This window comes from Capra hircus, chromosome 27 (assembly GCF_001704415.2).
Source record: "Capra hircus breed San Clemente chromosome 27, ASM170441v1, whole genome shotgun sequence".
Lineage (NCBI taxonomy): Eukaryota > Metazoa > Chordata > Mammalia > Artiodactyla > Bovidae > Capra > Capra hircus.
In genome coordinates this window covers 18,827,582-18,849,757 of record NC_030834.1, presented here as the reverse complement: position 1 = coordinate 18,849,757, position 22,176 = coordinate 18,827,582, and the positions used below count along the sequence as shown (strand labels likewise).

General features: G+C 39.0%; 2 protein-coding genes across 6 annotated transcripts in view; one reads left to right on the top strand and one right to left on the bottom strand.

The window, feature by feature from the left end:
• The window catches only part of GTF2E2 (general transcription factor IIE subunit 2), a 97,396-nt gene extending 76,155 nt beyond the window's left edge, over nucleotides 1–21,241 (bottom strand). For 3 of the 5 annotated variants that reach the window (XM_013975423.2, XM_018041835.1, XM_018041834.1), the window contains exons 1-2: nucleotides 20,907–21,241; nucleotides 16,338–16,501 (exon numbers count right to left, since the gene is read on the bottom strand). In XM_013975423.2, the coding sequence (XP_013830877.1) occupies nucleotides 16,338–16,497 (160 nt within the window). In that variant the 5' untranslated portion in view covers nucleotides 16,498–16,501; nucleotides 20,907–21,241. Of the gene's footprint in view, nucleotides 1–16,337; nucleotides 16,502–17,191; nucleotides 17,268–20,906 lie in introns of all 5 variants that reach the window. The other 2 variants (XM_018041836.1, XM_018041837.1) reach the window with 2 other exon arrangements.
• Nucleotides 404–7,645, top strand: SMIM18 (small integral membrane protein 18). The gene is made up of 3 exons (XM_005698801.3): nucleotides 404–648; nucleotides 6,449–6,546; nucleotides 6,989–7,645. The coding sequence occupies exon 3, from the start codon at nucleotides 7,026–7,028 to the stop codon at nucleotides 7,320–7,322; it is 297 nt and encodes a 98-aa protein (XP_005698858.1). The 5' UTR covers nucleotides 404–648; nucleotides 6,449–6,546; nucleotides 6,989–7,025; the 3' UTR covers nucleotides 7,323–7,645.

Sequence of the window (22,176 nt, the reverse complement as noted above, 5' to 3'; positions counted from 1 at the left end):
TGAGGGTTCTTTTGCAATTTAACTTTCACAAACGGTTTTTTCGTACCTACCAAAGTTAACCCTCTCCCAATTAGTAGAGATAAAAACCTCTTTTTCTTCTCCCTCAGAATTTCATCTAAAGCAAACTACCACATGGAAATAATCACTTCCAGAGAGTCAGATTCATATAAACGGCAAGTTGAAAGAAGAGAAAAGAGAATATCATTTATGAGAGTCTATGCACAATTTGTGGAGGAAACACCATGCTGGAGAACTTCGACTGCTGGTTTCCCAGGTTACTGCCTCTCTCGAGATTAGCTTCGAGCCTGAGCACTTAAATAATCACTGAAGGATCAGAAATTCTACAGCTAAACACTAAGGAATCATCAATTTGTTACTAACTCACAAATTCCTATGCAGAAATTTAGCTTAAAAACAACAAAAAAAATTAGGCCTAAAGAGGGGGTGACAGTTGAGAACCCAGTAGCTCTATTCAAGTTTATGAATGATTTACTCAGGGTGGCAGGACTTACTGCAAATGAACATAGAGGAACCTGTCAGCTGCCCTGTGGTTCAGCCAATAGAGGCGCAGCTCCATCCTAGCTGTGCACCAGACTGCATTACAAACAGACGAAACCATCTCTTCAACGGCAGCCCTTCAGACGAGAGGTAGGTTCCTGAGATCTTTTCATTTAATAATACATGGTCTTATGATACAATATAAATATTTTACCATAAAACCCAGGCAGAAAGCTTTGTTCCTGCTGAAGACCAAAAAACCTCTATTCTTTTCATTGTCTGGTAGGATTTTATTATGAAAATATGAGGACCGCCTTTGCTTTTTGACAAGCACGCTTACCATCTGTGCCTTAATGGAAAATTCATGACATTTTCTATGAACCTGATCTATATCCAGACGTTAGAGTAAGCCATATGCATTTGATATTAAGAGATTACTTGCAAATTTCATTTTCTCTGAGCTATTTCATTTCAGCAGTTTGCTCTGTCTTAACAAAGGATTTTTCTTAAAGAAGAATCTAGACTAAAAGCAAATCCAGGACTAAAGCTTTCTGATTATACATACAAATTTAAAGCACTTATATTAAAGTTTATTATATTTTAGAAAGTATGAGTATATTCAAAATTGTTTTTATTTAAGTGTACATGCAGAGAAGGCCAATAATCACACTATGATTTTTATATAAAAATAAAAAGACCACAAAAGTACCATTACTAGGCTGCATTATACTGTAAGCAATGAGACGATTTTCAGAGACAGAGCTTTAGATTTTCATACATTTTAATTAAGATAATTTTCTACAAATTTTTAAGTCTTTATTACTGTAACATACAAGTCATGCTATTATTAAATAAAAATCTACTTAATGTTTCATTTTTAGATGCCACAGAAATATGTATTTTTCACAGTATTTCAATATAATGTTGTAGTTATTCTTAAACTAATCTTCAAAAATAAATAAACAGTAGGTCTTTTTTGATAAACTACATTTTAAAATGAAAATATGTCCTAAGAAGAATTGGTTAAGGGAGGGAGGAGGGTACCTTTTGAGGTAATAAGATTAGTTTCATAGCTCAGAGCCATCATTCATGTCTACTAAGAATTACTATCAACTTGCTGACCAAATTTCAAATCTTATATGAATTTGAAATATTCAAGCATGAAAATGTAACTATTTACTAAATGCTAGAGTTCTAAAATATTACCTATATAAACTGACCTTTCTGCCCGTTTCTTTGCTGGTAAATCTATTTTAAATTTTAAAGGTTTTTTTTTTTTTTTCATAATTTTTGTTCCTTCTATAATAATCAGTGTTCTGCCAGCATGAGAAAAGTATCCCCTACAAAGCCCAAAGGTTGCTGAAAGCAGATTTCTCCAGACTCAGTACAATGTGGTTAATTGCTTAGGATATATTCTTGCTTGCTACCCAAAGTAAGAGAGCTCAAAAACAGTCTCAGATCAAATAAAAATAACTGTCAAATAGAACGGTTAACTCATAACTAAAATTTCAGACAGAAACTCCTACCTCCCAAACTGTCTTAACGCTATAATCAGCCTACATCTTACTGGTAACAGTCTATAGTTATACAGATGGAGGCTCATTGCCATTTCCCCCTGCTAACTAGATACATGGCCTACCCCAGACAGTTCCAGAGTTGGGTGAGCTATTCTATATGTAAAAGCTATTATGATTAATTGATCATATTTCAAAGGGATATGCTTTTAAAGGCACCAGAAAATTCAATTCAAGGGCTTTTTCCATAAATAGAACAAAAGCATAACTTTATTTCGATCTGGCAATTCAAGGGCTCCAGAACAGTTCCAAGTCCTATACCCACAAATATTTCACTAGGGCCTTAAAATGTGAGGAATTAGGTGAAAGGAATTTATATTTTAAAAAACTAAAAATTATCTATATAATTGTGTATATATGTGTAACAGACTGTTCCCATCTTTGACTGTTTTCTCTCACTTTCTCTAAGGCATGTTTACAGCATTTGCTTCATATAAATTAACATTTTAATTTCAAAAACAGTATCATAATACAAGAGAATCCTACTGGTAAATGACTTTCTACATATTCGCGTGCATGCTAAGTCGCTTCAGTCGTCTCTGACTCCATGCGACCCTATGGACTGTAGCTCACCAGGCTCCTCTGTCCATGAGATTTTCCCAGCGAGAATACCGAAAAATGGACTGCTATGCCCTCCTCCAGGGGATTTTCCCAACCCAGGTATCAAATCCGTGTCTCTTATGTCTCCTGTATTGGCAGGCGGGTTCTTTACCACTATTACCACCTGGGAAGCCCCTCTACATACATATCTAATTACATCTAATTCATCAAAAATTTAGATTTTAACCTAAACACACAAAATTATTCGAGTTCTAGTGTACTATGAAAGAATAAACCACATTACATGTAAGGTGGAAAATAAATCTAGATTACAGGGTTTACTTTTTCCAGGTTATGCCCAGAAGCTAACTAAAGGGTGAATGTTCTGAGCTGCTCATCAGTTAATCAACACATTCACAAATGGCAAACTGTCATCATTCACAACATAAACCTGCTATGTATATACTCTGAAAACTGCTTAGATACCCGCAACAAAAAACTTACAAGTACCCTTGGAGGTGGCACATACGTCCATCCATAGTCACCATTCCAAGCATAATTATTATAAGCATGTTTGCATGTGGATAAAGTATGCAGTCTAGTCAAAGCCACGATACACTAATTCTATTTTAGAAGTAATCTAAACACAATAAACTATTAAAAGCCAAAGGCAAGGAGTACTTTTGGCTTTGAATAACTACATTCAAATGGTTCGAAAACCAAAGGATTATAACAAGGTACACCTTGACAAGTTTCACACACATTCCTATCACCTGACTCTACTCTCCAACCCCGCAAGTAACCATTGTTATTAATTTCTGTATATCCCCAAGATTCCTGTGCAGATACAAGTAACTAAAAACACATATTATTTCCCTTTTTCCTCCACATATTGTCCTGCACTTTGTTCAGTTAACAACATATCCTGAGATCTTTCCGGGTCACTACAGTCGTGCATTCATGCATAACATTCGATTGTGTGACTATACTGTATTAATGTAACCAGCAGAACAGTTCAGCGACAGGTACAAGTCAGCCTCAAGTAAGTGAATGTAGTGTATGTGTGTCTCTCTGCCCCCTTCTCTCCTCTCCTTCTCTCTCCCATTCCATCTCTTTCCCTCCCTCGCGCTCTTTTTTTCTTTTTTAAAGGGAGAAGGGGACCTGGAAAATTTTTAAGCAGTTCACTTGCACCTCAAAAATAAATAGAATACAAAGTTCCTTAAGCCAACTTTCTGATCATTCTAAAACTTCATTTTGAAAAAATAACTTAATTATTAAGTCTCTATAATTTCTCCTCGGTCTTAAAAAGTCACCACCAATTTTAAAAGACTTACTCGTAATAAATTAAAATACAAAGGAGTAAATTCAGTATAATTTCAACCGGGTATGACTTACACATTTTATACAGCCAATTTCTAGGAGAAAAAAAAATTTTTAAGTTTGATATGTTAGGGAGATAAGATTATAAATGACACTTTTTAATTTAAAATTGCTAGAATAATGTTTCTGAAATCAGTCATGAAAAACAGAAGTTTAAATTAATTATTAGGATAGGTTAAATCTGAGAGGTATAATGTGGAAACTGCCTGACTCTACTCTTTTCTCCCTCCCCTGCCATGATTCTCCCTGCAGTTAGTTCAAATGTCAGATTTAGAAATTTCAAAAGAAATTTCCAAATTTTATAAAGGAATCACAACCTGAAAGGCCTTAACACAACCTGCATCACAACCTGAAAGGCCTAACGAATACTTTTATGTGTGCTGGAGAGGGCTAGGTGGACCAAGGCAAAATTACTAGATGGGGCTCAGGCAATTCTTCCTGTTCTTATGCATCCACATATGACACCCTTACCCCGATTTCCCCTAGGCCTTCATCTTCTTCCTCTCCCTCTCCTCTATTCGCTCTGCTTTTCAAAAAGAACCTAAAACTCATTCATACTGAAGCAAAAATAACTAACAATCTGTGTTACCCCTCCAAGGAATATCTGCATTTTATTTTAGCAGTGTTAAAAATTCAAAAGGATTTTTCTCCATTATTCAGGCATTTGTGCACACGCATACATGACACTACTCTATCAGCAAGGCTGGGTCAAAAGGAGGTAACTTTTGTCTCCATTTGAGTTAGCTTCTACAGGTTACTTGACTGTGTAAAAGGTGCTAAGAACAGAGGCAGCGACCATGCAAAGGAGGAAGGGTGGGCTATCAGGACCTTCACACTACACAACCCCAGGGTAGACTGTATTCTGTCTGAAAGGCACCCACCACACCCCGAACGTGACTGATACTCCCTGGAGCTGTGCAACACAGAAACCCTGCCTTCTCCTAGGGTGGACTTGGAAAAGAAAAAACCAAAAGATAAAAGAGTAACTTTGAAAGGCTGGGTCTCCTGACATAGTCTGCAATCCCACTGGACAGAGGAGCCTAGGCGGGCTACAGTTGCAAAGAATAAGGGGTAACAAATCAAAGAGTAGAACACAACTAAGGGACTAAACAATAACCACCACAAGACTGTAAGTTATCAGATACCCACATGCCAGACAATGTATTTTTGTATCTCCCATAAGCAACTGATTCAATTACTGTCCATTAGTCTCCTATCTCTCATTTCAAGATGAAAGGTCACCAAGCATCATAAAACGGAAGGATTCTTAAATCCAACAAGAAAAAATAAACTTAAACCTTTATTTTTGCGCTCAGATCATCAATTTAACCTTCAAAATACACGAAAGACGAAAGGAAGGAACCAAGTCCATCCAGAAGTGAAAGGACTTGCCAAGCAAATCAGATTAAAAAAAAAAAAAGCTTGGAAAATATTAGTTTAACAGCAAAGTTTTAGTTATATTTATAAGGAAAACAGAAATCTAAGGAATTAAACTGTTACATTTGTGGGGGCAAGGGGCTTAAGCTTTAATCATTTTTGAAAATGATACTGCAGTTGTATTTAAAAACAGAGTCCTCACCTCTTAAGATTTACATACTGAAATATTCCTAGATGAAGTGACATGTCTGGAATCTGCCTCAAAATATTCCATGGGATGGAAGTGGGTAGAGATATAGACTGGCCAAGAGTTGAGAAATGAAGCTGTGTTATAAGTATGGGGGTATTTATCATGCACTTTCACACTACCTTGAAATCGTCTATAAATGAAACATACTCTCACACACAAGTTATCTCTAGCACTTAGAATAGTATTTGCTACATAGCAGGTAATCAATAAACACTTATTTACAAGAATAAAAGTCTACTTACAACTATGTAGCAAAAAAAACACACTAAATAATTCATTTCTTTCATAAAAGAAAGCATACAACTGACAACAGTCACTGAATTAGGGAAGTGGGACTCCGGGGTTTTTTCCTCTCATTTCAAAATTTCTTAGTACTTATGTATTTTAGAATGTCTTTCAAAAAGCTTAAAAAGATTATATTTGATGATTAAGATAATAAAAAGTCATTTTTTATTTTTAATACTATCAAATCTTCAATCCTTATGGTCCCACTTAAGGCCCAACAAGTATCAGGTCAACAGGAGCAAAGCTCAATGCAAGAATAGTGAAACTTTAATTCCCTGGGTAATTTTGTGAAATGGAATAAAAATTTAATAATACATACCTGTGGAATGCTGAATCTGCCTGGTTTTTTTCCTTAACTATTCCTGTCCATAGGCCATTTAAGTATTATGAAACATTTAAGATTAACGTATGCATATATATATATAAAAAACAAAAAAGCCCTAAGATTCAGGTCTCTTCATAGGCAACTTTAATCTAAAACTGTATTATCCTTATTCTGAAAACTTTTTATTTGGCTTTTCTTTCTCTACTGTTTTTCACTCAGCCATTATCTCCTGATTTACATCACCTGTCTTAGAAGTTTAAAGGCGTGGAACTAACACAGAATACACTGAACCAGGGAGGTGAGAAGGACCTACAAAGGTATGAGAAAAGCTGTTCTGGGGGCAGTTTGAAGAACACAACTCTAAAATGCTAAGTTTTGGTTTTGCTTTTTTTTTTTTTTTTCTTTTAGATAAAAGTTCTGTGACTACCGCTTTAGTCAAATTTTAAACCAATTCAGCTGCCTTTTTTCTCCCTCCATTAGCATAGCAGTTAATTTCTATATATGAATCTTGAAGATAAACACTTGTCTAACAAGTGATACATATTTAAAAAAAAAAACCATGGTATGGTTTATAGAATTTCATACTCTATAAACAGAAATATAGAAAAACTCAAGAACACCATTTTGGTATTAATTCTGACAGAAAATAAGGAAGATTCACGCAGTCTATATAAACTGACTAACAAATCTTAGAATTGAGATTTTAATTGACAAATTTGTTGAGTTTGGTTACATATATTCATTTTCTACCTTCTATAGGTTCAAAGGAGCGATATAAGAAGTAGAATCTCTAAGAATGGCCTCACTGAGCTCCAGCCTCTGGAATGAAACCACTACATCTGTTTATCAGTACCTTGGTTTTCAAGTTCAAAAAATTTACCCTTTCCACGATAACTGGAACACTGCCTGCTTTGTCATTCTGCTTTTATTTATATTTACAGTGGTTTCTTTAGTGGTGCTGGCTTTTCTTTATGAAGTACTTGATTGCTGCTGCTTTGTGAAAAACAAAACTGTAAAAGACTTGAAAAATGAACCAAACCCTATCAGAAGTATGATGGACAACATCAGAAAACGTGAAACTGAAGTGGTCTAGTACTCTACACAGAATGAACAAAAGCTTTGAAGACAGTCTTCAACTACTGAGGAAAAAAAAGAAAAATTTCTGAGACCAGCTGTTATAATATTGACTATGAATAATTAAAAGATTTCTACTAGAAGGGAAAAACAAGCTAAATATGCACTTTTTGTGTCTGTATCTATTTCATTAAATATACAATAAAACTTCGACAAATGTGAGTAATTAACCAACCTGTTTAAAATGACACTTCAGGGAATTCCAACAGGCCAGTGGTTAGGACTGGACGCTTTCACCGCCGTGAGCCTGGGTTCAACCCCTGGCTGGGGAACTAAGAACCCACAAGCCACACAGTGCAGCCAAATAAGTAAATTTTTAAAAATAAAGTAAAATGACACTTCAAAAACTGGATTAGATTCTTAGAATTCAATATGAAACATTAAAAGGTAAATTGAAAAACAAAAGAAAGGCTAGTGATCCCAAAATGACTTACACCTAAACAAATCATGTGGACTAAAAAACAGTACTGTCATTAATGTGTTTTGGTAATTAAAACACTACTTAAAATGCTTATCTAAGTCCAAAGTAAAATACTCCCACTTACATGTAAGACACTACTTATTAAGCAGTAATATTTTCTAGTTAGTTACAGACAACTTTCATAGTTTTGAAGACTTAAGTTTTACGCAGAATTAGTGTGAAAGACTCAAAACACTCAGCAAGGTCACAAGGACACTTGCATACACATTTCATAAAACCAACTTACTCTTTAGTAAGAAATTCATGATCTAAGACAAGCTATTTTCAAACTGAAACTCACTAGCACACCTCCTAATTTCACTTAAGCTTGTCCTTTCATTATGCTTCTCATATTCACACTCTCAAGAACTAAGATACCCAATGCAAAAAAACTGCTAAAAATGTCAAAAGACAGGACCACTTAACACTTGTTAATATGGCAGTTTTATTTCTTAAAATGCCAAAGGCTGTACAGTATTAAATTTTATAACCCTGATACTATTTCGCTACAAGCCATGAGCAAACGTGGTTTTAACCACTACAACTGCCCTTAAGCCAGAAACATCTGGAAATTTGTTCTGAGAAATTAGTTCCAAAGAAAAAAACTCAAGATACAAAGATGTTTACAATAGCATTATTCAAAACAACAACAAAAAATGGAAGCAACAGCCTGTAACTAAATGTGTCATATCAACTTAAAAGATTAAGAAGCTACTGAAAATTATGGCAAAACAGAAAAAATGATATGTGAAGTGAAAAATAAATATCGTTTTCAATTTAAAGAGCCCTACATGCCAGTCTGAAATCCCTTATCCAGAGTATGTATTTATTTTAAAGTCTTTATTGAATTTGTTACAATGTTGTTTCTGTTTTATGTTTTGGGCCACTAGGCATGTAGGATCTTAGCTCCCGGACCAGCGAGCAAACCTGCACCCACCCTTGCACTGGAAGGTAAAGTCTTAACCACCAGATCACCAGGGAAGTACCTAGAGTATTTTTTTTCCTATATTTTCCCTCTAATGTTAGAAACTAACACAAATCACATAATCAACTTTCAAAGGACTTCTGAAACTTAGATATATAGAATATTTTGGCAACCAGGAGCAATTCTCAGCAATTATTAAAACCACATTTTCATAAATTGAAAAACTTGGGGTCCATGCCATAGATGGGAAGCATACAGGTCCTTTAATAAACAGACTTTTTGATCATGAGCACTATCTTTTCCCTACCTTACTCTGTAATTTATTTAACTCATTCAAAAAATACGTATCGATGCGAGAGTGGTTAGGTTACAACAGCAAACAGGTCATCATGGCTCAGTGGGTAAAGAATCTGCCTGCAATGCAGGAGACACAGGAGATGCAAGCTCCGTCCCTGCGTCGGGAAGATCCCCTGGAGGAGGGCATGGCAACCCAACTCTAGTATTCTGGTCTGGAGAAGCTCCCATGGGGAAAATCCCATGGACTCAGGAGCCTGGCAGACTACAGACTACAGCCCAAAGGGTTGCAAAGAATCGGACAGGACTGAGCGGACTAAGCACAATCATGCAATTACAGTAGCACAAACAGCTTTGTCAGAACAGGGAGTGCTGTGGGAATTCAAAGGCTAAACAATGAACACAAATTGGCAAGTGGGAAAGACTTTTAGGCTGAAACCTAAAAGAGAAATAGGAGCTCACCAAAGGAAAGAGGGAAGGAGGTAAGAAAGAAAGTTCCATGAAGAGGAAACATTATGACCAAAGACCAAGAGGCAGAAGAAAGCAAAGCATGTTGGAGGGGCTCCAAGCCAGGGGCACTAGCACCGAGTGTAAGAACACTAAGCTATCAGATTCATCAGCAGAGAATCACTGACGGTTGTGAACAGAATGGCCAGGAGAGAGGCGAGCCCAGGAGACCTGGCAAGCAGCGGACTGGGCAATCCCGTGATAAGGACCCAAGCTAGGCTGGTATGGCAGTCTTGGGTGTTTACACCCAGTATTTCCAGCTCCCCTCTCATGCAGCACATGGAAGTGGTGGGGTACATAGCCCTGTGATGAGGTCTGGTCAATGAGCTGTGAGAGGAAGTGATATGTGTCACCTCCAAGTACTAGTCTCTCAGCTGTGTCCAACTCTTTGCGACCCCATGGACCATAGCCCGCCAGGCTCCTCTGTCCATGGGATTCTCCAGGCAAGAATATTGGAGTGGTTGCCACTCCCTTCTCCAGGGGATTTTCCTGACCCAGGGATCAAACCCAGGTCTCCTGCATTGCAGGTGGATTCTTTATCATTTGAGCCACCAGGGAAGTCCAAACCAGAACATTTAACTGCCAGGCAAGATTTTCCAGAGTTCTCTTTCCCTCAGTCATTGAAACCAACAACATTTAGAGTATCACCTACTATGTCAGCTTGGGTCCTTGAGTGACTACAATGAGTTAAGACCCCTGTCAACACATGACAAACATGGGATATGAAACAGAAACAAATCTTTGCTGTTTTAAGCCACTGAGATTTTGGAGCAAAAATATTCTTGCTCAGATGCTCAGTTGTGTCCAACTCTGCAACCCCATGGACTGTAGCCCGCCAGGCTCCTCCATCCATGAGATCCTCCAGGCAGGAATACTGGAGGCGGTTGTCATTTCCTTCTCCAAAAGATATTCTTAAATAGACAAAAGAGACTAGTTCTAAGAGTAGATTTCTGCTAATGCTTAAAACCGTTTCTAAAATTTTGTTCGTGCATGTGTGTTTAGTCAGTCATTCATGTCTGACTCTTTGAGACCCCATGGACTGTAGTCTGCCAAGCTCCTCTGACCATGGAATGTTCCAGTCAAGAATACTGGAGTAGGTTACCATTTCCTTTCCCAAGAAATCTTCCCAACTCAGGGATCAAACTCAAATCTCCTACATCTCCTGCACTGCAGGCTGATTCTTTACCTCTGAACCCCTTTGGGGAAGCCCAAAATTTCCTTTACTATGAGTTAACTCAATACAAATTTCATTAAGGGACTTCTGAAACTCCAGTGGTTAAGACTCCAAGTCCTTATGCAGGGGCCATAGGCAGGATCCCTGGGGGGCACAAGACAGCCAAAAAATTAAACTTAAGAACAAAAAGAAGTTTGATTTAAATTTAACTAAAAGGAAAGATAATCAAACCTAATGTATGTGCTAAAGAATGATAAACCTGCTTTGATAGAAAGATTGGCTCTGCTTTAACATCAGTTAGTGAAACAGTCTGAAAACCACATAACAAGATGACATCAGTAAAGATTACTACTGCTACACTTTTAAGTAGATAAATAATTTCTGTTGTGAACTAAGTTACACTGATCTAGTTCTCTAAAAAATAATATATTAAGAGTAAACTAAATCCAAAATAAGGGAAGAAATTATGAAGTAGAAATAAAAATTTTAAAAACCAGAAAAACAGAGAAAAACCAATGAAACCAAGTGTTAGCTTTTTATTTAAAAAAAATCAACAAAATTGACAAACCTTTAAGCGAGACTAACCAAAACAAATAAACAACAACAAAATTCCTAAAATCAGAAACTAAAGTGGGGAGGGATAGCCCTACTGATCATACAGAAATCAAAGCATTGCAAGGGAATAGTCTGAAAAACTTTGGACAATGTAGATGATGAAATGGACAGACTCCTAAAAAAGACACAGAGTACCAAAATTAACTCAAGAGGAAACAGAAAATCTGAACACATCTATAGGAAGAAATTTCTATGAAGAGCATCCCACAAAGGAAAGATCAGGCCCAAAAGGCTTTCCGTGGGAATTTTATCAAATATTTAAGAAGAAATTTTTATCAAAACTTTCCAGAGAACAGAGGAAAAGGGAATACCTCACAAATCATTTTATGGCCAGAAATACCCCAACAGGCACAAAAAAACTACAGACCATATCATACCCCTCACAAACAGAGATACAGAAATCCTGTACAAAACAGCAACGAAGTGAATCCTACAACAAATAAAAAGGATTATACACCAGAACCAAGTATAATTTATTCCAAAAATATAAGGTTGGTTTAACATTTAAAAATCAATTAGCATTAGCATAATATCCACATTAATAAGAAAAAGAACAAACATGTCCATGGATGCCAAACAAGCATTTAATAGTAGCCACTACACAGTTATATTAAAAGTTCTCAACAAACTAAACAGAAATAGAGAGGAACTCCCTGCAGCTAACAGCATATTACAACATGAAAGACTGAATGCTTTCCCCCTAAGATTAGGAATAAGACAAAGATATTACACTTACTACTACTAGTAGCCAATATTGACAAGAAAAAGAAATAAAAAGTATTCAAACTGGAAAGCTGAAGTGAAACTTCCTATTCACAAATGACATTATCTCACACGTGCTTGAGTTTAGTCACTAAGCTGCACTGACTGTGCAACCCTGTGGACTGTAGCCCACCAGGCTCCTCCGTCCAAGGGACTTCCCAGGCAAGAATACTGGAGTGGGTTGCCATTTCCTTCCACAAGGGATCTTCCTGACCCGGGGACTGATCCTGGTCCCTGGTGAGACCTTTATAGCAGGTGGGTTCTTTACTGCTGGACCACCAGGGAAGCCCCAATCTCACATAATCCGTAAAACTTCACACACAAAAACTAGAAATAATGAGTTCAGCAAAGTTGCAGAGTTCAAGATCAATGTACACAAATATAGTGTATTTCTAATAGTAGCGATTAACAATCCAAATACCAAATTAAGAAAATAATTTCATTCACAATATCAAAAAAAAAACCATTTAGAATTTAATAGAGCCAGACGTACACATTAAATACTACAAAGCATAGCTGAAAGAGATAAGAAACCTAAATAAATGCAAACACAGCCATATTAACTGGCTGCAAGACTTACTACTGTTAAGGTAGCAATTCTCAATGCAATCTCCATCAAAATCACAGGTGACTCTCTCACAAATGAAAACAAGCTGATGCTAAAATTTATATGGAAATGCAAAGGATCCAGGAGAAACCAAAACAACCTTGAAAAGGATAACAGAACTGAAGGACTTATACCTTCCAATTCCAAAATGTTACTAGAATGCTACAGCTATCAAGAGACTGTGGTACTGGCATCAGTTCAGTTCAGTCACTCAGTCGTGTCCAATTCTTTGTGACCCCATGGACTGCAGCAAGCCAGGCCTCCCTGCCCATCACCAACTTCCGGAGTTTACTCAAACTCCTGTCCATTGAGTTGGTGATGCCAACCCACCATCTCATCCTCTGTCATCCCCTTCTCCTCCTGCCTTCGATATTTCCCAGCATCAGGGTCTTTTCAAATGAGTCAGCTCTTCGCATCAGGTGGCCAAAGTATTGGAGTTTCAGCTTCAACATCAGTCCTTCCAATGAATATTCAGGACTGATTTCCTTTAGGATGGATTGGTTGGATCTCCTTGCAGTCCAAGTGACTCTCAAGAGTCTTCTCCAACACCACAGTTCAAAAGCATCAATTCTTTAGCGATCAGCTTTCTTTATAGTCCAACTCTCACATCCATACATGACTACTGGAAAAACCACAGCTTTGACTACACAGACCTTTGTCGGCAAAGCAATGTCTCTTACTTTTTAATATGCTGTCTAGGTTGGTCATAACTTTCCTTCCAAGGAGCAAGCATCATTTCATGGCCACAGTAACCATCTGCAGTGATTCTGGAGCCCATAAAGCTAAAGCCTATCACTGTTTCCACCATTTCCCCATCTATTTGCCATGAAGTGATGGGACTGGATGCCATGATCTTAGTTTTCTGAATGTTGAATTTTAAGCCAACTTTTTCTCTCATTTTTCACTTTCATCAGGAGGCTCTTTAGTAGTTCTTCACTTTCTGCTATAAGGGTGGTGTTATCTGCATATCTAAGGTTATTGATATTTCTCCTGGCAATCTTGATTCTAGCTTGTGTTTCATCCAGCCCAGCGTTTCTAAACGATGTACTCTGCATTTAAGTTAAATAAGCAGGATGACAATATACAGCCTTGACATACTCCTTTTCCTATTTGGAACCAGTCTGTTGTTCCATGCCCCTGTTCCAACTGTTGCTTCCTGACCTGCATACAGGTTTCTCAGGAGGCAGGTCAGGTGGTCTGATATTCCCATCTCTTTCAGAATTTTCCACAGTTTGTCGTGATCCACTACTTTGATGTAGTCAATAAAGCAGAAGTAGATGTTTTTCTGGAACTCTCTTGCTCTTCTGATGATCCAACGGATGTTGGCAATTTGATCTCTGGTTCCTCTGCCTTTTCTAAATCCAGCTTGAACACCTGGAAATTCACAGTTCACATACTGTTGAAGCCTGGCTTGGAGAATTTTGACCATTACTTTACTTGCATGTGAGATGAGTGCAATGGTGCAGTAGTTTGAGCATTCTTTGGCATTGCCTTTCTTTGGGATTGGAATGAAAACTGACCTTTTCCAGTCCTGTGGCCACTGTGGAGTTTTCTAAATTTGCTGGCATATTGAGTGCAGCACTTTCACAGCATCATCTTTTAGGATTTGAAATAGTTCTACTGGAATTCCGTCATCTCCACTAGCTTTGTTCATAGTGATGCTTCCTAAGGCCCATTTGATTTCTCATTCAAGGATGTCTGGCTCTAGGTGAGTGATCACACCATTGTGATTATCTGGGTCATGAAGATCTTTTTGTATAATTCTTCTGTGTATTCTTGTCACCTCTTAATATCTTCTGCTTCTGTTACGTCCATATCATTTCTGTCCTTTATTGTGCCCATCTTTGCATGAGGCTAGACATATGAGTCAATGGAAACTAACTGAGATTCCAGAAGGGAAAAAAAAAACTCATTTGTAGTCAACTGATATTCAACAAGGGTGCCAATGCAAGTCAAAAGTGAAAAGAAAGTGGTTCCCCCCCCCACCAAGAAATCGCACAGTGACAACTGAATAACCACACACAGAAAGATGAATTTAGACTCTTACATTAAAACCACACATTAAGAAATCAACTCAATGGATCACAGGCCTAAATATGAGAGCTAAAACTATAAAACTCTTAGAAGAAAACACAGGAGTAAATATTTTTATGATCTTGACACCAGAAACGCATATAAGGGAATTCCACAAGGTGGTCCGGTGGTTAGAACTCCACACTTTCATTGCCAAGGCCTGGATTCAATCACTGGTCAGGGAACTTAGATTTCGCAAGCCATAGCATACCCCTCTACCTGCCTGCAGAAAAACAACAACTTTGACAAATCAATAGGAAGATAATTCAAGTTTTTCATATGAGCAAAAAACAATCTGAATACACATTTCATCAAAAGACACATGAATGATCAATAGCACATGAAATCTTATTCATATTAAATCCACAGTGACATCACTTCACACCCACCAGAAAGGGTATAATCAAAATGGCAAGGATGAGAAAAAACAGATTCCTCATGCACTGACGGTGAAATGTAATATGGTACAGCCATTCTGGTAGTTTCTTAAAAAGTTAAACATAAATTGACCACATAACCCAGAAATTCCACTCAGGTCTCTTTGCAAGAGGAAATAAACACATGCCCACACAAAAACTTGTTCATGAATGTTCCCAGCAGCACCATTCTTAACAGCCAGAAAGTAGAAATAATCCAAATGTCCATTAACAGGAAAAGGATAGGCAAATTGTGGTATATCCATCTAGCAAAATACTCTTCAGCAATAAAAATGCAATGAAATGCTGATATATGGGATGACACGTATGGACACTGAATAAAGTATCAGCAAACTGAATCATACAACAAACAATTATACCCCATAACCAAGTAGGATTTATTCCAGGAATGCAAGGTTGGTTTAACACCTGAAAATCAAGTAATTAATTAATACCATATTAATTAACTGGAGTAGGTTGCCATTTAATTAACTGGAACAAGAAATGGCAACCTACTCCAGTATTCTTGCCTGGAAAATTCCATGAACAGAGGAGCCTGATGGGCTACAGTTCACAGGGTCACAAAGCCTGAGCACAGCACAGCACACAGCACCGTATTAACAAAAAACAAGAACAACATTATCATCACAATAGATGCCAGGAAAAAGAAGCCACGTGCTGAAGAACATATTCTATACAATTTCATTTATATGTAATGTCCAGAAAAGGCAGAGAGACAGAAAGTAGGTTATCAGTTATCAGGGGCTGAGGTGGGAACAAGGAGTGACTACCAATTGGCACAAGGAATCTTTTGACGGTGATGGAAATGTTCAAAAATTCAATGCAGTAACAGCTGCACAACACTGTAAACTTACTAAAAATCTTTGAATTATACACTTAAAATGAGTGAATCATAAGGTACATAATTTAAACCTCAATGAATGTGGTTTTTTTTAAAGAGATAATAACCTAAATTCTAACTACAAAACAACTATTAACATCTTAAGAGCAAAAAAACTCATCATTCCAGCCCTTATACTTAACAAACTAAGAATCAATATGAATGTTGAACTAAAAAATGAACTTACCATGACTAAGTGGTTCCCTGAAAAATAAGAACTAAATAGTCAATTCTACTAACCAGAATTTTGTTTAGAGCCCGATGATCCTCCATGTTCTAGCTTTGCTTTTTTCTTCTTTGATGATGATGGCTCCGAAGACACAGAACGTTTTTCTACTACAGGAGTGGAAAGAGCTCGTTTTTTGAACAGCTCCCGTTCTCTCAAAAGACTTGGATCCATAATGCTGCAAAGGTAAAAATAAGTTTTTTTAATATAGATTCAAGTAACTCAAATGTATATGCCAAATCCACAGGTCTCAACAAAAGTTACTTCCCAAACAAAATTGCCTTTTATTACTAGTTCTCTACAACTTGTATTCATTCACTTACTCATTCACTAAAAAAAAAATCTTTAACTCATGCCTGTTATGTGCCAAGCACTGCCCTAGGCTCTAGGAAAGAAAAACAGGATTATTCTCTAAAGCCCCAGAACTTATGCTGTCCAAGATGACCGCCACTGGCTGAAGTGCCGGTTGAGCACCTTAAGTGGGGACAGAGCTGAGATGTACTCTAAGGCTGAGATGTACTCTAAGTGTAAAGTACACACCAGATTTAAAAAGAGTCAATACAGGGACTTCCCTGATACTCCAGTGGTTAAGACTGCACTGACAATGCCGGAAACACAGGTTCAGTCCCTGGTCAGGGAACTAAGGTCCCTGAATGGCATGAGGTGCAGCCAAAAAACTAAAAAGACTCAACAGAGCGAAAAAACATTTTAAATTACTGAAATATTTTAAATGGATGTGATAACGAGAGATTAATATAATATTTTGGATATACGGGGTTAAATAAAACATTAATTTGCCCTATTTTTTCTTTTTTCTTAAATTATGGCCACTAGAAAATTTTAAATTACATGCGTGGCTGACACTCACAGCTCACACGGTATTCCTACTGGACAATGGCACTTCAGAAGCACTGGGCGGAAATTAGGAGACAGATTTAGGCTCACTGCAAAAAAAGAACCATCAGAATTAGTTAATTAAAAGGTATATTTTCAAGCACTGAAGGAAATGGCAACCCACTCCAGTATTATTGTCCCTGGAGAATCCCAGGAACAGAGGAGTCTGGTGGGCTGCCGTCTATGGGGTTGCACAGAGTCGGACACAACTGAAGCAACTTGGCAGCAGCAGCATATTTTCAAACTGGTGGACTCTCTATCACAAATAATGAAGAGGTTGAATTAATATTTGTTAAGAAATATCTACAGAAAACTCCTGCTTTGGAAGGAGGTGGGACTAGATAGATCTCTTTGGGGTTTTTTCCATTTTAAAATTCAACATTCTGAGCAACTTCAGTACAACCAGAGAAACCACAGGTTATCCAACAAGTATTTTTAAAACACTCCTCTCTTGTCTGAACTCTCCCTAGAAGGCTATGGAGAGTCTCAGAAGTACACGAAATGACTATGTAAACGATTTCTATGCTATTTAGACCAGTGTTCATAAGCTCATAAGCAAAGTCTCAGAGGAAATGAAACGGAGCAGGACCCTATGGCCCTTGCCCCCATCAAGTCCTCTGCCTGCCTTCCGTCTGTGGAAAGGTTCAGAATTTACTCAGAGAAGTGAGAAATGAAGAAACAAGGGAAAACAATCAAAGGAGACTAAATAATAGTAATGTACTCATTAAGCATAGTCAAGGACCTTTAGTTCCTTCTCAATGACTACAGATAATATTCTGAGCCATATCCTGTGAGCTTGTCTTAAAGATACTGAAACCCCAGGTGGGAGAAGTTACTACATGATGACCAGACTGTACCCACAACAGAAGCTGCCACAATTCTGAGAACTGGCCTCAGAGAAATTCGAACAAATGGACCCTGGAACTGAAGATTAACTGTACCTAAAGCAGCCAAGGTGATGCTGGTCAGACCACTGATGACCAAAGTGAAGATAACTGTCAGAGCTGACTGTGCTGTTTCTGCAACAGCCCCCTTCTTCTATCTATAAAAGCTCTTGCCCCACCACCAATGGCGGGGGAGAGGGAGGCAGGGAGGGGCGGCACAGTGAATCGGCCTTTGGACAGACATATCCCCTCTCCCAGCCTGCTTTATTTCAAATAAGCAAACTTTCCTTTCCACCAACCTGGCCTGCTTACTGGCTTTTGAGCGACAAGTAGCCAGACCCCACACACCCTTCTGTGAGAGAAGAGAGACTCTCAGACTTTGGAAGCTTTCAGGCATGGGGTAGCTCAATAAGTATTTTGTAAATGACTAACAAACAGAAGAACATCTTTAAATTGCCCTAGCCTCTCTGTTAATAAGTTTTACAAGCCTTTATTAAATGTCTTCTGTTTGCGGGGCACTGTACTGAACTGCAGCCTTTGGAAAGTTTTGGAAGATAAATCCTTGCCTGCATGTAAGGAGCTTACATTTGAGAATGTGAAAGCACTCAGCAACTTGCTTAAAAAGCAATGAATAAATAAAATGTGACTTAGCACGCTGAAAGTTAAAAATGTAAGCACTGAATATCACTCAGTCATGAAAAAGAACGAAATACTCTATATGCACAATATGGATGGACCTAGAGATTATCACACTAAGTCTGAAAGAGACAAATAGCATATGATTTCATTACTTGTGGAATCTAAAACATGACATAAAGGAACACATCTACAAAACAAAAACAGACTCACAATTGTAGAGAACAAGCTTGTGGTTGTCAAGCAAGACGGGGAGGAGAGAAGAGAAGGGTTGGGAGCTTGGGATTAGCCAATGCAAACTATTATACAGAATGGATAAACAGGTCCTACTGTACAATACAGGGAACTATGTCCAATATCCTGTGATAAACCATAATGGAAAAGAATATGACAAAGAGTATATGTTTAACTAAGCCACTCTGCTATAAAGCAGAAATTAGAAACACTGTAAATTAACTATACTTCAATAAAATTTTATAAAAGCACTGATAAGAAATAAGCTTGTCAAACTTTAGTTCAGGAAAGAAGAATCACTGACCCTGGACCTCGAATCTAAGACCTCCCTAAATTCTGACCCCTAACAGTAACATGACCTAGGGAATCCACTAGACTTCTCTAAATCCAATTTCATCATAAGTAAAATGAGGATACTACCAATGCTGTCTACATCTAGCCCAACTGTAAGAATAAAATGAGAACATGTTTGTGAAAGTGATTTTTTAAGTAGTAAAGCTAGAACAATGTGTTATTTCAGAACTATTATTTGGATCTGAAAAGAAATAACCCAGTGTTATACTCAGGTGAGGAAGGCAGAAGACAGTCTTGGGGGAGGGAAAGTGTATTAGAACAAGAAAGGAGAATTCCCCAATGATGTGGTGGGGGAAGGGAGGGGGGAAACAAGCCTAAAACAACAAACATCTGCTGATTTCACTTTGTAAAGACAGATTATTAACCCAGGCTTTTATAATCACGATTTTAACATAGATAAAATCTATGTTATTTATTATGTAATTTATTATTAACATAATAAAAGCCTTACAAAGACCTGGATGTTAACAGCATTTGATCCTCACAACTCTATGAGAGATCAGGTATTTATCCTATCACACAGAGTTAAGATCACACAGCTGAAAGTACACAACCTGGACGCCAGGAGATTGATTCCTAAACCAGGTGCTCCTTATTCCAGACCTAAAACTGGTAAAAGCCTCCAAAACAAAAGCGACCTGCGTGGTATGGGTGAAGTTCAATGGTCCCTAGAACAGAAGGTTTAATGTCTTTCACCATCACATGCTCTAACTTACCCACCTTTTTCTCAGAAGACTACTCCGCATCTGTAGAGTTTCATATGTCCTGTGTAGTAAACAGGACACATCAACTTCCCCGTTTTACATTAAAACACACATCCCTGCCACAACTCAGTGAGTTCACGTGTTCCCCCACTGAGAAGCCAAAAGTTCAGTGAAAATCTTTTAACTGCAAAGCCCACATTCCTCCCATATTATCATTTGACTTTATCATTTATCCAGTTTATCATTTGATTTCTTTCAACCTTTCAACTCTTTCTCTCTTGCTTCATTTGCCTGCCTGAGCCTCGCAGGGGCCAATAGTGCTTTGAATAGCCGGCAAGCTGAGAATAAGAGACTGCTTAACCCTGAAAGGACAGCAATGTAGAAGTGGAAGTGAAAAAAGTACCGCAGCGACTTGTTTTGGAAAATGTCTTTAGACTTTGCAGAAAACTATTATAACTCACGGTTAGGAATCATTCCAAACTAGGTTTCCAAGAGGAAGCGGAAAAAAAAAAAAAAAAAATCCGTGAAGGAGCGCCTAAATCACAGCCTTTACTTGGCTGGGCGCCGCGGTTCCCCAAACTCCACACACCTGGTCCGTGCGGCTACAGCTAATGTAAGTTTGGGGGCTCAGGAAAGGCACGACCAGCGCTCCAATTCGAATTTCCCCTCTTTTCAACCCAAAACTTTGCTCACTGAACCTCCGGCCTCAGAAACAATGCTCCCGAGAGGCTGTAACCGGGTTAAGCGTTTCGGGCAGGGAACCGCAGCCCCGGCTTCCCGCCGGATGGGAGGCCGCGTGCCCCCGGGAATGGGAGGAGGCCCCGAAGAACAACAGGCTGGGGCTCCGCGCCCCAAACCCGGCGTCCGCAGCTCCTACCTGAGCCAGGAGGGCCGCCCCACGCGCCCCGCCGCCGCCTCCCAGAGCCTCCGCCTGGACCAGCCGCCCACGTTCGCGTGGCTGCCGCTTCGGGCTCGTTGTCAGCGCCTCCGCCGCCCGGCACGCATGCCCAGCGCTGCCCCGCCAGCTCGGGGGGTCTTCGCACTGGCGGCTGCTGCTGAAGCGGCGGCTGAGGCGGCGACTCTTCCCCCGGCTCCGCCCGCCACTTCCTGATCGGGCGGCTGAGAGCTCAGTCCCGGTAGGCACCGCGGTGCCTCGGCCGCCGAGAACGCGCATGCGTCATCCCGTGCTCCGCCCAGGTATCGCGGGAGGGAAATCTACCAACTTGGGCGTCCCGATCTCCATGACAACGGGAGGACGATTGGGAGCGGGACGTAATTAGGAGTTGAGTCAGTTCAGTTCAGTCCCTCAGCCGTATCCGACTCTGCGCGACCCCATGGACTGCAGCACGCCAGGCCTCCCTGTCCATCACCAACTCCCGGAGTTGAGTAGCCGCAGCTAAAATGGTGCGACTTTACATTAAATGCTATTCACCATCACCTAAAATTCGGAGAACATTGTTCTAGCTCTCTCCCTACACAACTGAAACAAGAGACCCAGTGAAACTAAATGACTGGCTCGAGACAGCACCGCTAGCAATGGCAAATTCTGAAGCAAAGTCCGGTTTCTGAACTCCGAACCCCCATCCCTGTAAACTCTCTTAGAAAAGGATTTGGGATTCAGCAGCAGCGTAAAGGGGTAAAAATAAAAATAAAGCGGCGAAAAAGACAACTGCCCTTGTCCACAGCCTGCAACGTATTGGACCGTGCCAAATTGTGGCGCTGGCCTTGCCTCACTCCTGCAGCCTGAAGCGACCGCATGGCCAGTGCTCTGCTATTTTATTGCTGTCCTTTACTTAATGCTGGTTACTCAAGTCACTTGTGTTTTGGTTTTCACATCTGGGAAATGGGAATAATAATTGAACTGCCACAGTGGGTTACTTTCATTGGATTGTTGTGAAGACTGAATGAGATAATACATAAATTTTTAATCAAAACTTGGGAATAAAGCCAAAAGATGGTTGTGTGGGTATTTTTTTACGTTTTTATTTTATTTATTTTGGCTGTGCTGAGGCCTCATTGTGACAGGCAGGCTCCTGCTCTAGTTGTGGTGCAAGGGGTTAGTTGCCCAGCAGCCTGTGGGATCTTAGTTCCCCTACCAGGGATCGAACCCACAGCCCCCTCATTGGAAGGCAACCAGGGAAGTCCCT

What these genes read in the sequence shown, in the direction of transcription:
- SMIM18 (XM_005698801.3), top strand. Translation starts at nt 7,026, where the DNA reads ATGGCCTCACTGAGCTCCAGCCTCTGGAATGAAACCACTACATCTGTT.